Raw genomic sequence first — 15,531 nt, 5'->3', positions numbered from 1 at the left:
TGGCCGGGGAACTGAGATTAAAAAGTAAATAAAGAGGGATCTGAGTTTGGGGATGAGAATTGCATGTGCATAGTGCAGAGTTGACAGACACTTTTCATGCGTGGCGGGAGGTGTCTGGAGGCAAGGAAGAGGCTACTGGCCACTGCGGAGGGAATTTGGGAATCGAGGGTCCACTGCCAAGGAGAGGATGCTCTTGGCCACCAGAGCCCGAGATGTAGTAGAGCCTTTGGGACCCAAGATGGCAATACTGCCTGGGAGGTCCCCATGGTCAGGAAGGACCTCTGTGCTGAGTCCCTAGTGATGGGTCAGCTGGAATCAAAGGATACCTCAGTGCCAAGGAATGACATTCCTTAGCGATCATGTCCAGGGTGGCGGTGGGAGCTCCAAATCCCTTCATCCCAGTAGATGGGCCTCCCTCTCCTGTGCACACAGATATCCCAGGCACCCATGGCCAGATTCCCACAGGATGCCCCTCCTTGGTGACGACGCTGATCCAGGTCAGGTTCAAATCTACAGAATCTGAACTTGGGAAGCTAGAAATGAGTGAGGGGAATGTCTGGAGGACAAGAAAATGAATGTCATGACTGAACTTTGGGCTGGGGTGATGATTTGGGATGCAAGAATCTCAGGCCACATGGGGCATATTTATTGTTGGAGTAGGGTCTTTCCTTTATCAGATTTCAGAACTGGGTAGATGGGATGGCTAGAGACAGGACACAGATTTCTCAGTCCTAATAAGAGTAGCCACTGAGTTCCTGGCTGGGGAGAGGGGAGGTCACGGCTGGGGAGTGGCCTTATCTTAGCAACCAGAGTTAAGCAGGGCTGTTACTCTGGCTTCGAATTAGGAAAATACAAGGGGTGGGGACAGCTGGGAGTGCCTCTGAATTCCTAGCTGTGGCGGGTGGGAAATTTGGGACCTTGCTAGGTTCGGCACACCCCGTTGCTAAAGATCCTTGCTTTTGACAATCAGAGTCCCTCGGGTGGCACCGAAACCAGGGTTCGGAAACAGGAGGATGGGGCAGCCCAGAGCACCCCCCTCCTCCCCAGCCCCACCAAGAAGCTCGAACCTTGGTGCTCAGGCTGCCAAGCGAGGAGATGGTAGAGGCGCTGCTGGCCAGGCTGAGGCTGCTCCGAGGTCTGCCTTCCTCCATCAAGGGCTTGGGGAGAGGGAAGAAAAGGGGCTGTGTGTGCCTCTCTGCAGATGACCCGGCTGGGGACACAGACAGGGTCAGGGGCTTGCAGGTCGGAGGAGGCTGAGGAGAAAGAGCCTGTTGTTTGGGGCCTGGGGGGACTGGGGGAGGCCCTGGCCCGGGACCGCATACCAAGAGTGATGCCAAGAGAGGTGGGCGGCACTGGCAGCTGCAGGGAGGGGGCAGCTGTCTGCAGCCAGAGACAGAGAATAGGAGCCCCTTTATTCTTGCCCCCCCCCCCGCACGCTGGCCAGGAATTTGACCCTCTCTGTGCTCAAGACCCCCCATTCCCTGTCCCTTTCCAGCCGCCCCCCAGCTACCTGTCTCCTGCCCTCCCACGTGCACCCCCAGAACATCCCCACTGAGACCCGGGCACCAGGAATGTGCACCCAGGCAGCTCCTCCCGCCCAGCCAAGCCAGGGAACTTACCAGCTCTGGGGTCCCAAGGACAGAGAGCGCAAGAGGGCAACGTGGAACCTGGGACACCCAGGCACAGTCCCCCTCCTCCTCTGCCCCTTAGGGGATGACTCTCATAGCCCTCAGTTCTCACCTGCTCATTCACACCCTTTTGTCTCTTTGTCTCTGATAGTGAGTCTTCCTCTCACGCTCTACCTTCCTCTTATACTGTCTCTCTCTCCAGTCTCACCTTCTGTCTCTCTCACTCTCTAATCTCTGTCTCTTCCAATCTCTCTCTTACTCATTCCCTCCTCGGCAGCATCCCCACCCCCATATCACTTTCTCTCCCAATCTTTCTGGTTCTGTCCAAATCTTTTTCTGGGACTCATGGAGTCTCTTCTTTAAGTTTCCATCCCGTTCTCTCTCTCTCTCTCTCTCTCTCTCTCGCTCTCTCTCTCGCTCTCTGTCTCTCGCTCTCTCGCTCTCGCTCTCGCTCTCTCCCTCTCTGTTCCCCCTTGTCTCTCTCTCTCCCGTACACTCAATCTCTTTCTCTTTCTCCGTGGCCCTCCACGTCTACTGTTTCCTCCTCGCTCAGATTTCCCTTCTGACTTTCTCTCTTCCCCGCTCTCCCAGTTTCTCTTTCCTCTCTGCGGGTCCTTCCCTCCGTCTGCCAGCCGCCCACGCGGCTGCCTCCCCTCCCAATCCCGGCTGACCCCGCCCCTCCTGGCCTCCCCACCACAGCCTGACCTCTGGCTCAGCTGACCCCATGCTGAGGGGCCACACACACACCCCTCCCCGATTCCTAGGTCCCTGTTGGGCTGGAGCCTGGGGAGCCAGGGTCCCATAGAGGCTGAAGCTGGGATTTCTAAATGTTTGGAGAGTAGGAGCTGGGCCTGGACTCCAGGGCCTCAGTGGGCTGGTGGTAGTCAGGGGCCTAAGTCATGGGCACCACGCCCCTCCCCCGAAAGGAGATGGCTAGGATCTTGGAAGGGGTGGGGGCTGAGACTCCAGGGTATCTGGGAAGGTGTGAGCTAGGAGTCAGGACTCCGGAGCTGTGAATAGAGCTGGGGGTCTGGAAGTGTGGCTTTAAGTGGATGGACCTCCAGTGAGGAGGGAGTGGCCCCTGATCCCTGGGTGCTGGCGAGAGAATGGTCAAATGGCCAGTGTCAATCTCCACCTCAGATTCAGATGAAAATTCTCTTCTAGACTGAGGTTGACCCCCTCAGGAGGGAGACACGGGTTCTGGGTGTATTTTGAGGGAAAACATTACGGACCAGGTCAGGGGTGGGTGGTGCGGCGGGACTGGGATTGTGTCCCTGGGCCTGGAATTTGTGGCAGAAGACCCCACTCTCCCATGAGGTTCCGTTGGTGCTCCCCAGCCAGAATTTCAGTTTGTGTAAGCAGAGGTTTTGTACAAATTTGAAGCAGGTGAAACCTAAGAGTGGAACCTTGTGCCTGAGACAGGGAAGGGGTCCGAGTTTCTGGTTTCGTATCCCCTCACCACATATTTGTTGAGCACCTACTATGTGCCAGGCAGTGAGCAATGCAAGGTGCCCGCCTTCAGGGGGCTTACACATTCTGTCTTTTTTGCAATGAATCTAGACTCTGCTGTGACCACCTTGAGCAAGTGATTTCATTCCCAAGCCTCAGTTTCCCCATCTGTGAAATGGAAACAATAATACTCTCCCACACCGGGTAGGAAGCCGACCGGATGGGAAAGTGAGAGACTCTAGAGTAGGGCCTGCTGGTTAAATAAGGGGGGAGGCATCTGTCTGCAACAGGGGTTACGCGAGCTCCCTCACTGCTTAAGCAGTTCACGCGTTTGAGAGATAGCTCTCTTGCTTGGGGCGTGGCCACGCTTGGAAACGCCGCCACCGCCGTGACGTCACAAAGCCCGGAATCTCCGCGAGAAGTCCAACCTTGTTTTCCGTTCAGATCCTCGCGTTTACGTTTCGAAACCCCGCCTCCCCTCTTGGCGTTAGCACGTCCGGCAGCGTTGGCCTATAAAAGCCCTGCGGGTAGCGTCAGCGCAAACCCGCTTAGTTTCCCACTTGTTTGTCTTTTTGCGTCTCCCGGCACGATCCCGCGCCCGTTTGTCGCGACAGCACTTGCAGCAGCCGGTGACAACTTGAGTCCCTGAGCCCAACGCCGGAGGGCGAGATGAACGCGCTGGCCTCCCGAGCCGTCCGAACCTGTGATCGCTTGCGGCAGCCCCAGCCGGCGCTCCTGCCCCCAGGGTGACGCACGGTCCCGAGCCGGTGAGTTGGGGGGTCGGAACACCTAGGTCCCCAGGGGTTTGGGGGCTGGGGTCAGACTGCTGGTCAGTCATGAGGAGGGAGCTCGGACTTCAGGGTTCCGAAATAGGAGGGTTCGGGGCCCGGATTCCTGGGTCCTAAGGAGGGCCTGGGAACCTGAACTCTTGTGTATGGAGGGGTGGGACGGACCCTAGGGCTCAGACTTCGGAAGCAGAAGGAATTGGGAACTTGGAGTCCTGAGCCAGACGGAGGAGGGTTCTGGGAGCCAGGCTCTTGGGTCCCCAATGAAGGAACCATCTGGGGATCGGAATTTTTGAGTCTCCGAGGGAGGAGGGTGATGGGGGTCTGATTTGTCAATCCTCAGGAGGGGGAGAGAAGCAGGGACCAGGACTTTGTCCCCAAGAGAAGCAAGTAGAGGACCTGTGTTCTCTCTTCTTGGGACTAGGACTTAATGGGTGAGAGCAGATGGGGCTAGGGGCTTGTTGAGACCCAGACTCTTGGGTATTGAGAGAAGAGGTGGCGAAACAAGGGACAGAGATGGGAGTGGCTGGGATCAGAAAGGAATGTGGGGCAGGGACTCTCCTGTTGCTATTTGTGTTACTGTTTCCGTTGCTATGACTCAGGGTCATCCTCTGATACTATCCCCTAAATGGCTTCTAAACTTGATTCCTTTTTTTTTTTTTTTTTTTTTTTGCGGTACGCGGGCCTCTCACTGTTGTGGCTTCTCCCGTTGCGGAGCGCAGGCTCAGCGGCCATGGCTCACGGGCCCAGCCGCTCCGCGGCATGTGGGATCTTCCCGGACCGGGGCACGAACCCGTGTCCCCTGCATCGGCAGGAGGACTCAACCACTGCGCCACCAGGGAAGCCCCACTTGATTCCTTTTTTTTCTCCCTTTTTTCCAGTCCAGACAGATGGCCCCAGGCCAAGTGCCCCATCAGCCTGCCCCCTGGAGGGATACCCACCCCTTCTACCTCGTGTCCCCGCTGATGGGCCTTCTCAGCTGGGCCTGGAGCCACCTGAGAGGCCCAAGATCTCCAGAGCCCTGGTTGGTGGAAGCAGTAACCGGAACAGATCAGGGAGAAGCTGTCCCGGAGGGAGAAGCTAAGGCTTCTCTGGCCACTCACCATGCCCCCAAGGGCAGGCACCCTCAAGAGGAGACTGGAGACAGTGGAGCAGCTGAGAAGGATGGAGAAGCATCCCGGGGGGCCTGCCCTGACCTGGAAACCAAGTGTTCTCTTCTTGAAGCCTGGGGACTTTCAGATAATGATGACGAAGAGTATGGCAGGGAAGAAGCAACCAGTATCCCTAGAGAGCAGGGAAGTGAATTTATGGATGGCCAGCCTGCTCCCCTGTGCCCCAGCCTTCTGGTAACATCCCTGCAAGACCTTCCTGGGGAGGAGGAATCTAAGGAAGAAGGGGTTACTGAAGATGAAGAAGTGATCACGTTCTCTTTTCCTCCATCACCCTGGGAATGTTGTCCAGGGGTGGAGGAAGAGGAGGATGATGAAGAAGCTGTAAATAAAGAAGCTCCTAGAACATCTGCCTCTCCCTTAGCTCTGGGATCCAAGCCCAGAGCTTGGGTGTGCTGCCCCGTGGATGGAGCCACAGAGGAAGAAAGAACAGAGAATAAAGCAGCCACGAAGACCTCCATTTGCCCCCCATCTGCAGGCTCCCACCTCAGGGCCTGGGAGTGTTGGTCAGGAGAGGAGCCTGAGGAGGAGAAGCCCATAAAAGCTGAGAAAGGAGAAGCTGACCCAGAGCCACACTCCCCAGTTCCAGCCCAGAGCCCCCTGCTCAGGACCTGGCAGCACCAATCCAGTGAGATCACAGAGGAGGAAGAGGAGGAGGAGGACAGTGATTCAGGAGAAGCTGAGGCTTCCTCTTCCATCCCACACACAAGTGCCTTCCTGAGGGCCTGGGTGTATCGACCAGGAGAGGACACAGAGGAGGAAACTGAGTGTGAGGGTGAGAATGAGGATGAAGATGATGAATCAGAAGCAGCTGGCTTGGAACCAAGTCCCTCCCTTCAGACCCAGAGCGCCCTCTTCAGGGACCGGATATATCAGCCTGGAGAGGAAACAGAGGGAGGGGAAGCTGCCACAGAGTGGGGAGAAGCTGAGCCCTGCCCCTTCCGAGTGGCCATCTATTTACCTGGAGAGAAGGCCCCACCTCCTTGGGCTCCTCCTCGGCTGCCCCTCCGTCTGCAAATGCGCCTCAAGTCTGCAGAAACCCCCACCAGGCATCGGGACCCTGAGCCTCCCCTGAAGACCAGAAAGGTGGGTGCTGAGGGCTCAGATTCTTGAGGTTAGCAAGGAGAGGGCTGGGAGCTGAAACTCCTGGGCCTGGGGGCGAAAGGGCTGGAGGCCCCGATTCCTGGGTCCCCCGTGTTGCAGAGGGTTGCATGTGAGCTCCGTTGGGACGGCTGTGTTCACTGTAATGCAATCCTTTGCAAGAGGCTGGGCCCTTGTGGGATGAAGGAGCAGCTGTGCTGATGTCAACCCCAGGGAACTACCTCCATCTTCAGTGAGTCAGATGGAGGATCCGCTGGTGGGTGAATGACTAGCCAGATAACAAGCGCTGTTGTGCAGCTAATTTTTGTTTGGTTCTCTCTGTCTCCCTGCCTCTCCCCACACCCCGCAACCTGTGGCCGTTTGTATATTGTGTCTGTATCTCTGTGTCTCCCCATGTCTGTGACGGTCCATCTCCAGGTGCGCTTCTCTGAGAAGGTCTCCGTCCATCTCCTGGCTGTCTGGGCGGGACCCGCCCAGGCCGCCCGCAGAGGCCCCTGGGAGCAGTTCGCCCGGGATCGCAGCCGCTTTGCCCGACGCATCGCCCAAGCCCAAGAGGAGCTGGGTCCCTACCTCACCCCTGCCGCCCGGGCCAGGGCCTGGGCACGCCTCGGGAACCCTCCCACTTCTCTGGCCACCATACCTGCCCCTACCCCGACCTTACCCATGTCCCCATGCAGACCACACCTTTGAGCCACATTCTGGCCTCTCCATCTCCTCCCTGTGTGTCTCCTTGCCTGGACCTCAGTGGGAGGCGTGGCTAAGATGAAGTAGTTTTCGTGTTATTAACTATTTATTTTTAAGTGTTGATTTATATAAGGAATAAAGCTTTTCATAGTGAGCAGCGTCTCCGTGTGTGTCTGAACTGACACCATCCACTACTCCTGGGTCCCCAAAACAGTTGCGAGAGAACAGCATAAAGGCGAGCCTCTCAATAGAGGATAAATTACATTTCCCATCGTCCCTCTTCCCATTCCGAGGCTTCTTTTGAACTAAGGACTGGTGGCTTTTGTCGTTTTTCTTTGGCTTCCACCTATATTTGATTAAACCCCGGACAGTTATCTCCCCAAGGCAGCTGGGAACTGGACTCACCAAAAAAGGGTTAAGCTCCAGTTTTCTGTGTGTCCTTGGAATACAAAGACTCATCCTCCTACTGGCAGATGTGGTGAGTTCCTCAAGGCTTTCACATTTATGAGTGGGCCTGATTTCACATTTATAAATCATGTGTCCATAGACTCAGTTTCCTTATCTGTAAAATGCGGCTAACAATTGCACATACCTTATGAGTTTGTAAGGCCCCAAAGGAAGTCATAATTAAAACAATGTTTGTCAAATAACATAAGTGTTGGCTAGTATTTATTCTCACTCTCATGGATGTCTTCCAATTACCCATCCTACTTTACCTCACCAGCTTAGAACTCTTCACAGCAGTTCAAACAAAAGTGGCCGGGGGTGGGGGGTGGGGGGCTTCCCTGGTGACTCAGTGGTTAAGAATCCGCCTGCCAATGCAGGGCACACGGGTTCGGGTTCGAGCCCTGGTCTGGGAAGATCCCACATGCCATGGAGCAACTAAGCCCGTGCACCACAACTACTGAGCCTGCGTTCTAGAGCCTACATGCCACAACTACTGAGCCTGCGTGCCACAACTACTGAGCCTGCGTGCCGCAACTACTGAAGCCCATGTGGCCAGAGCCCATGCTCCGCAACAAGAGAAGCCACCGGGATGAGAAGCCCACGCACCACAACGAAGAGTAGCCCCTGCTTGCCACAACTAGAGAAAGCCGGCGCACAGCAATGAAGACCCAACACAGCCAAAAATAAAAAATAAAATTAATAAATAAATAAAATTAATTAGTTAATTAAAAAAAAAAAAGAATGGTCCAAACATCCTGCACCCTATCAAGCCTCACACCTTGTCCCTCCCCATTGGTTCCCCAGGCTCCTGCTACACTATCCTTTCATTCCCAAACCGACCAAGCCCCCTTCTACCTTAAGACCTCTGTATGAGCTGTGGCTACTGTCTGTTCCCGTCCCTGACCCCTCTGGCTCAGCTAGTTCCTTGTGATTCTCAGATGTAGATGAAATTTTTTTTTTTTAAGAGATATCTTGCTCTGACCCAGCCAACTTGTGTGCCTTCCTCATTCATAGCAGACGAGCATTTTGATTTTTTTTGTTGTTTAAGACCCATCCCCCATGATCGGACTGTGATTTCAGGAGAGCAAGTGCTGCCGAACAGCCCACTGCCTAGAGCACAGGACGGGGCACTCAGGCGGCGTCTAATAAGTGTTGGTTATTCGTAAACTGGTACAAAAGAAGGCACGCTGGGGCCCTTTCTCCAAATGAGCAGGCACACAAGCTGATGAGAGTATTTCATTGAACTACTCACATGCCAGCTTCCCATCGAAACTGGACAAGCAGATGGCGAAGGCTTGGAGCGGACACAGTGGGAAGCGGAAGTCCATGGTGAACGTGTCTGGGGCTACGCGACCGAACTGGAGCACCAGGTAGTCCGCTGAGAAGGAAGTCAGGAACTAAGGGGAGCGGGTGTCATTTCCCTGCCGCGGGCCTCTGAGCCGCGAGAACTACGACTCCCGAGAGGCTGTGCGGCGCCCTCACTATGCGCGGAATCCTCCGGAAGTGCAGTTTATATGGCAGAGGGCCTTGTAAACTACACTTCCCAATAGGCTTTGCAATAGCGCGGAGTCGGCCCTGCCTAGAAAAACGCTCAAGTGCTAATGGGAGAAGTAGTTCTTGTCCTGCTCCCTTGCCCAGGTAAACCAGTTCCTAGGAACTCACGGTCATCCGGATGCACGATCTGGAAGTTCTTGATCGAGGTCCTAGTGACGCGACCATGAAAATTGAGCACGTAGGCGCCGCTCTCGTCGCTCCACGATGGGGCTTTATTTTGCAGCAGGACCAGCCCCTGGTTGGCCCCCCGTTGGAGGCGACTCAATAGCGACTCCTGTTCCTAGAGGGTAAAGTGGGGCCGTGGTTAACCAACTACCAACAAGCTTTTTTCCTCCAGACGCAGAATTTTGAGTCCCTAGGCTCTCCTTCCTGAGAAACAAGTCTGACACAGTCCTCCCGGCTTCATATATGACCTTATGCAGTCCATCGGCTCCCTCTCCCCTTAGGACCTATGGCCGGTCCCCCAGCCCTTCCTCCCCATTGACCCAGAGACTCAACCTTGGCGGACTCACATTTTGTGGCTGGACACTGATTCTCTGGTTCTGGGCGTCGATTCCTGGAATGATCACAGTCATTTTCCGGGGCCCTCGGAATCCCAAGATGTTGGTCTCCTGAGGGTAGTATGCTCCATTTGGCCTTCTTCTTTCTCCCTCCCCACCGTCCTGCTCCACTCTCTCTCGTCTCCCAGACACTCACATAACACACAGCCCCCAGCTCCTCCCTGATCCGAGCAGTCTCTGGGACAAAATTCTTCCTTTCTGGATTCACCCCATTGTCGAAGATGGTGAATTTGGTGCCCAAGACATTAGATCTGCTCCAGGAGGGAAGTGGTCAGATAAACATAATAATTATTCCTATTTTACATTAACTACTTTCCCATGTCATCTCATGAACTCTTCCAATCAATCCTCTACAAAAGATTCATGTCCCATGTTCCATGTATCTAGTCCCAGCCCCCTCTCTTTCTTTGGTGAGCCATGATTTTAGCCTCCTGCCTTGGCCCTTTAGGAACGCCCTTCCAAGACAAAAGAATTCACATATCCCAGCCCTCTTCTCCCACAGGAATTTAGGAATGCCAGCCCCGTGTCTCTCAAGAAGTCAAATGTCTTAAATGCCAGCCTCTGCTCCAAAGCCTTCAGTTCTATTTCCAACCACCCTGGGGTTGCAACTTGAAGAACTACAAAACCCATCAGTCCCCAAGAGAAAAAATTGTAGGGCAGGTGGAACTTGTACTCTACAGCCCGCTGGGAAATGTAGTTCAATTGTCCCCTTCCCCCCCAACCCCCGGCCCTCTGCCACCTGTTTATCACACACATCAGGACTCTGCCCACCTGACTTTGCCCACAAAATTTTCCCCATCCCGAGATAGGTCTGTGGGGTCCAGGGAGACGAGGTAATTAGAGGTTTTGCTCCTTTTTCTCTTGCGCCCAGCCAGAAGGAAGTGCTGTGGATGTGAGAAACAGCCCATTAGAATCGATTTCTGGTATTTGGCTAGGGCGAGGGGTCCAAAGACAAGGAAACACCAGGTCCCCAAGACAGAGGAAAGGGTAATGGAGCAATAAGCGTCCCAAGGCTTGCTGGGAGATGCGGTTCTCACTGAAGGAAGTCATCAGCTGGGTCCTGAATGGGGAGCTTCATTTCACATCTTTTTTTTTTTTTTTTTTTTTTTTTTTGCGGTACGCGGGCCTCTCACTGTTGTGGCCTCTCCCGTTGCGGAGCACAGGCTCCGGACGCGCAGGCTCAGCGGCCATGGCTCACGGGCCCAGCCGCTCCGCGGCACGCGGGATCTTCCCGGACCGGGGCACGAACCCGTGTCCCCTGCATCGGCAGGCGGACTCTCAACCACTGCGCCACCAGGGAAGCCCCATTTCACATCTTAATATCTGCCTCTTATTCCTTCGGCCATTGGGTTCAGGGTTGGGGCTGAGCCCAGGGAGGGGCGAGCCTGACTGGCAGGCAGGGCCTGGCTTTGGAGAATAGGAAAGAGCCTCACTTGGAACATCGCAGCAGGACTTCAGTACGTGTTTCATCGGGGAAAAACCAGGTCTGGCACTGAGTAGGGGAAAAGCCTCTTTCTGGGAGAGAATGAGTAATTGAGGAGAAGCGGCCACACTTGAGACAGGAATGGCCAGACTGAGAGGGGAGTCGCTTGGCTTTGGGTGGAAAATCCACGAAGCAAGGGGCTTGGCTCCTGAGAGGCGGGGCCTGTCCCAGGATTGGGTGGGGCCTGATAACACAGAAGGCTCACTGAGGGACCAGACTTGGATCGAAAAAGATGAGGCCAGTACCTCACGAGGGTCTGTAAGGGGTGGGGCTTGGGACCTTCCGACAGGGCGCGGCCTAGCCTTGAGAAAGGCGGGCCCAACTCGAGAGTGGACAGGGCTGGATTATGGGATGGGGAGGGCCTATCGGGCTCTGAGAGGAAAGAATCCTAGTGCTGTGAAAGGCAGGACTTGGCGCTGGAGCTGACTAGTCCTAGTTCAATGACGAGCAAGGCCTGGATTCGCCTAAGTCTTAACCTCGCTCAGAAAGGGGCGGGACTTGCCCTTGGGAGGTGGGACTTGCTTCCGAGGCTACCAGACCGCACCTTTCGGCCGTCGGCCGCCTCCAGGTAGAGATAGTAGAAAGGGAACATGCCCTTGTCTACCCCGCGCTTGTCGCGGCTGATGTGACACTGCACCGTGCGACCGCGCAGCGCTGGCCGCAGCACATACGCTTCCATGTCCTCGCCCAGCCGAGGGCCTGGGGCGCGGGGAGGCCAGCGGAGCGAGCTCCCCACATCGCTGTTGCCCGCGCCGCCCGCGCCTTCCGGGGCCTCGGACACCTCTTCGTCGGTCGCCCATGGGAAGTTCCTCACTGTAGACTCCGACTCCTCTTTCTTCTCTTGCAGGTCTTCGCCCTAGCCCACGTGCCAAATTCAAGTTGAGGGACAGCCGAGACCCGCCCTCCCCCCCCCCCGCAACGCCTTGCCAACTAGCGATTGGCCATTCCAACTCAGGGTTACGCCCTCTTTCGACCGAGTTTTCTGTCTATTGGTCAAGCATCTAAGCCACTTTCTGATTGGCCAGTACATTCAAGGGGCCCACCCCACCAAGCCCTCTTCAAGTGTTGATTGGCCAGCACCATTAGCCTCCCTCTGCAGCCACACCCATTCCACCTACCGATTGGAGAATGCCTTTGAAAGCATTGCCCATTCCTCTAATACCAATGTTCATTGGGTCTACTCAACTGAAACTATCTCACTTTCATCAGTAGCAAAGTGAGGGCCAGTTGGCCCTTTCTCACCCTTTCCAAAGCTCGCTGCCTTTCGAGGGGCTGGGTTTTAATGTATATACTCACATCAATTCAAATCCTCTAGATTGACTCAATAAATGGTGCGCCTCTGCTAGCCCAAACATAACAGGTTCCACTCACCAGTAAAAAGGGCCCTTGACTGGGCTGCAGAATTTTAGAGTCCCGTCCCCACTAGAGTCCGAAACTAGCCCTCCTCCTCCTATGTCCTTATTGCCTGTGCCACCTCCCACCTTGTTGGAGGCTAAGTCTCCATGGCCCCCGTCACCAACCATTCCAGGGTTTGGTCTCGGACTGGGCACCTCGTGTTCATCTCCAACATCCTGGGATTCGCTCTCGTCCTCAGCACTGCCCCCTAAAGGGTGGAAGAAGCCCGAAGAAGACTGAGCTCAGGACACCTGGGTCCCAGGAGCTCGGGACAAGGTCATCAGTGCTAGCTGGAGAAGGCCAGAACCCCTGGGTTTCCGAACCCTACTGTCTTTGACTGCTCTCTGGATCTAAGGACAGGGAGTAGTTAGAGTCCTGTCTTTCCCATGTCCCACAGAGAGCATCCAGGAGGAGGGAGCGAAGTTTGGAGTGGTAACCCAGAGTCCTGTTATTGAAATCGTTGATCATGTCATGAGAATAAAAGGAAATGTCACCACAGTGGAATATTAAGAAATAAAAAGGAATGAAATACTGATAATGCTACAACATAGGTGAACATTAAAAGCATGCTAAGCAAAAGAAGTCAATCACAAACGATTATATACTGTATTATTCTACATATGAATATAGAAATATCCAAAATAGGCAAATCTAAAGAGACAGAAATTAGATTAGTGGTTACTTAGGTCTGGGAGAAATTGTGGGGGGGGGGTCGACTGATAAAAGGTATAGGGCTTTCTTTTGTGGGTGATGATAATGTTCTAGAATTCATTGTGGTAATTGTTGCACATCTTGGTAAATATACTGAAAACCATGGAATTGTAAACTTTAAATGAGTGAATTGTATAGTATGTGAAATATATCTCGACAAAGCTGTTACCAAAAAGGGGGAGGATTTGCCACATAGACCAGGGGACCAGATTTCACCCAATGTCCCAGAAATTACCAGGTCGTTGGCGGGCTGGCCAACCCCTGCGCCGAGTCCCCGGAGGCTCTTCATAAGGAGGTGGTGAGGCAGGAATATCCTCCACGGAGACTTCCTCCAACTCGAGATCGGAACTGCCTGGTAATCAGGATGGGGGGGGGGCGGGTCTGGAGACTGGGATTTCTGAATACTGGGGGAGGAGAGGGCTGGAGATTCAGATTCTTGCGTGTTGGAGAAGGAGAAGGTTCAGGACCTGGACTCCTTGGTGTGAAGGAAACGGGGCCCCTGGGGGTCCTTTGGAGAGCAAGGACTGAGGTTCCAGACTCCTGGGTTCTAGTGGGAGTGGAGTTCCAGTGTATAGGCGGCCCAGGGATTTGAGATTACCTGTTTCTGTCGGCGATACCAGGGGTCCACGGTCGCCACTGCCATCTCCACCGCAGCTCACGGTGCTCAGGACACTGCGGGCACCAGGGCGCAGATGTGTCTCTGGCACGTTCTCCTGAAGGAAAGGGTTCCCGGGGCCTGGGAGAAGGTACGGCGAGGCCCATTAACACGATGTACAAATTCCGGTCATCTGAGAAGATCCGCCTCCTCACTGGTCTCCGAGATATCTTCCCTGATTAACTGACTACCCAAACCCCCAAGACCCACTCAGGACCCTAACTCCATCCCAAGACTCAAACAAGCACAGCCCTACCGCTAAATTGTCTCGATTCCGCGTGTAAACAATCTCACGCGGGCTCTCCAGTACCTCGGCTCTAAATAACCCAGTCCCAGCCCTCGGGCTTCGCCTACTTCAGCAGTGAGGTTTCTTCTGCCTAACTGCAACCCGGAGCTTTTCCAGGCCCCGCCCCAGCACTTTCTGGGCGGTCCCCAGCTGCCCCAGGCTCCGCCCCGGAGCTCTAACAAGCCCAATCACAGGACTCTTTCGGGCCCCACCTCTAGTTGCACCACACCCCGCACCCGCGCTCTCCCTGACCCCGCCCCCGAACTCTCACAGGTCCTTCCCCTGGGCCCTCACAGGCCCTGCACTCAGGCTCTCCTGGGCTCCACCCAAGGGTTCTGTCAGGCCCCGCTCTCGTGCTCTACAAGTCCCCGCACCAGGGCTCCGCCAGGTCCTTCCCGTCTAAGGCCTTTAGGCTCCGCACTCCCACAGACCCCTCCCTCCAGGGCTGTGCTCCTGCCCGACCCTGGGAACCTTTCCTCACCGCTGTCACCCGAGAAGCGCTCCTCCCGCTGCCGCGGTCGCCGGGGCCGCAGGGAAGCGTCAGGATTGGCCTGAACCATGAGGGGCTCTTGGCGCTTCCGTCGCTGCTTCATCTCAAACAACCGCCGCTGCGCGAGCGGGAAAAGGGTGTATGGGCGGGAATGGGAGGGTTGGAACCGGACCAGAAGACATGGGTGAAAGGGCCTGGGGCAAGGGGCGTCCTGCGTCGGTGGGAGAGTTCCAGGCCTTCAGTCCCTCAGCAACTCCTTCCTTAGATCCAGGAGTCCTGGCTCCCAGGCCCCTCCTCCCCCAGGACCTAGGAGTCCTGCTCTCCAGAACCCTTGTTCCTTAGAAATTTTGGAGTCTCATCACCAAGGTTTGCTACTTGAGATCCCAAATTCCTATTTTCTCCTTTCCCAATTGCAAAACTTGAGGCTCCGAGAGAACCAACGAGGACCAGGAGTCCCAGAGCAAGTCCTGGGGGTGGGGCCCCTGGGGAGGTATGGAAGATGGAAGAGTCGGGGGTGGCAGGATTCCCGAGCACAGTACCTGCTGTTCCAGCTTCTGCAGCCTCATGGCGGCAAGCTCATCCCCCAGGGCCCTGAGAGAGGTGCAGATTCACAGTGACAGCAAGCAGGGCACCCTGGTTGCCCAAGAGCCCCTCCCCTTCTTCCCCCTGACCAACTTAGGGTTCTGAACATTTGTGAGGACACAGAAGAGGCAGAACCTGAGCCTGCTCCACCAGTTCTGAAGCTCTTTCTCACAGCACTGGCCTGTCTAGAATCCAGGAGTCAGAGATCCTAGGCCCCTCCTGTCCCAGGACTCAGACCCCCCATCCCTTCCTCTTTCAGACCCAGGAGTCCTCATTTATAGCTCCCTCCCTTTAGGTAGGACCCAGAAATCCAAGCCCCCAGGCCCTTCCTGCAAGGCCAATGGTGCTGAACCTGCAAACATCATTATGAGACCAGAGCTGAGTAGGTGTGGGCATAATCAGACTTTGAGCTCCCCCTTGCACCCCCATCTCCACCCCTGCCCATCTCATTTCCCCCACTCACTCTTTCTTCCATGTGTCATTCTCCTGAGACATCCTGGAGAAGCAAAATGAGGAGTCAGGACCCAGACCCAACATCCCAATGGACTCTTC

The 15,531-nt window shown here is 55.2% G+C and overlaps 3 protein-coding genes across 7 annotated transcripts in view; 1 reads left to right on the top strand and 2 right to left on the bottom strand.

Annotated features, from left to right (window-relative positions):
- Positions 1-8,727, bottom strand: part of PLEKHA4 (pleckstrin homology domain containing A4) — a 32,085-nt gene extending 23,358 nt beyond the window's left edge. For 2 of the 5 annotated variants that reach the window (XM_059999241.1, XM_059999242.1), the window contains exons 1-2: positions 1,620-2,199; positions 1,068-1,157 (exon numbers count right to left, since the gene is read on the bottom strand). In XM_059999241.1, coding sequence (XP_059855224.1) covers positions 1,068-1,151 — 84 coding nt within the window. In that variant the 5' untranslated portion in view covers positions 1,152-1,157; positions 1,620-2,199. Of the gene's footprint in view, positions 1-1,067; positions 1,158-1,619; positions 2,200-8,515 lie in introns of those variants that run through there. The other 3 variants (XM_059999244.1, XM_059999245.1, XM_059999243.1) reach the window with 3 other exon arrangements.
- On the top strand, positions 3,618-7,572 carry PPP1R15A (protein phosphatase 1 regulatory subunit 15A). The gene is made up of 3 exons (XM_059999246.1): positions 3,618-3,844; positions 4,744-6,117; positions 6,550-7,572. Exons 2-3 carry the CDS (start codon positions 4,753-4,755, stop codon positions 6,820-6,822), a joined length of 1,638 nt encoding a protein of 545 aa, XP_059855229.1. The 5' UTR covers positions 3,618-3,844; positions 4,744-4,752; the 3' UTR covers positions 6,823-7,572.
- TULP2 (TUB like protein 2) lies at positions 8,508-15,474 on the bottom strand. Its single transcript, XM_059999247.1, is given in 13 exon segments — positions 8,508-8,641; positions 8,926-9,097; positions 9,330-9,428; positions 9,514-9,628; positions 10,149-10,261; positions 11,405-11,716; positions 12,342-12,463; positions 13,202-13,346; positions 13,348-13,370; positions 13,565-13,702; positions 14,389-14,515; positions 14,937-14,988; positions 15,443-15,474. Coding segments are annotated over 13 exon segments (1,584 nt in total).
- Between the last annotated feature and the right edge of the window lie 57 nt (positions 15,475-15,531).

Source organism: Delphinus delphis, chromosome 20 (genome assembly GCF_949987515.2).
Source record: "Delphinus delphis chromosome 20, mDelDel1.2, whole genome shotgun sequence".
NCBI classification, from domain to species: Eukaryota; Metazoa; Chordata; class Mammalia; order Artiodactyla; family Delphinidae; genus Delphinus; species Delphinus delphis.
Note: the sequence above shows the minus strand (reverse complement) of the source record. Positions and strands in the feature narration are given on the sequence as shown.

Excerpts from the sequence above, each read along its gene's own strand:
- PPP1R15A (XM_059999246.1), top strand. The coding sequence starts at position 4,753 with ATGGCCCCAGGCCAAGTGCCCCATCAGCCTGCCCCCTGGAGGGATACC. Across the intron at positions 6,118-6,549 it reads CTCCCCTGAAGACCAGAAAG|GTGCGCTTCTCTGAGAAGGT; the intron begins GTGGGTGCTGAG and ends GTCCATCTCCAG.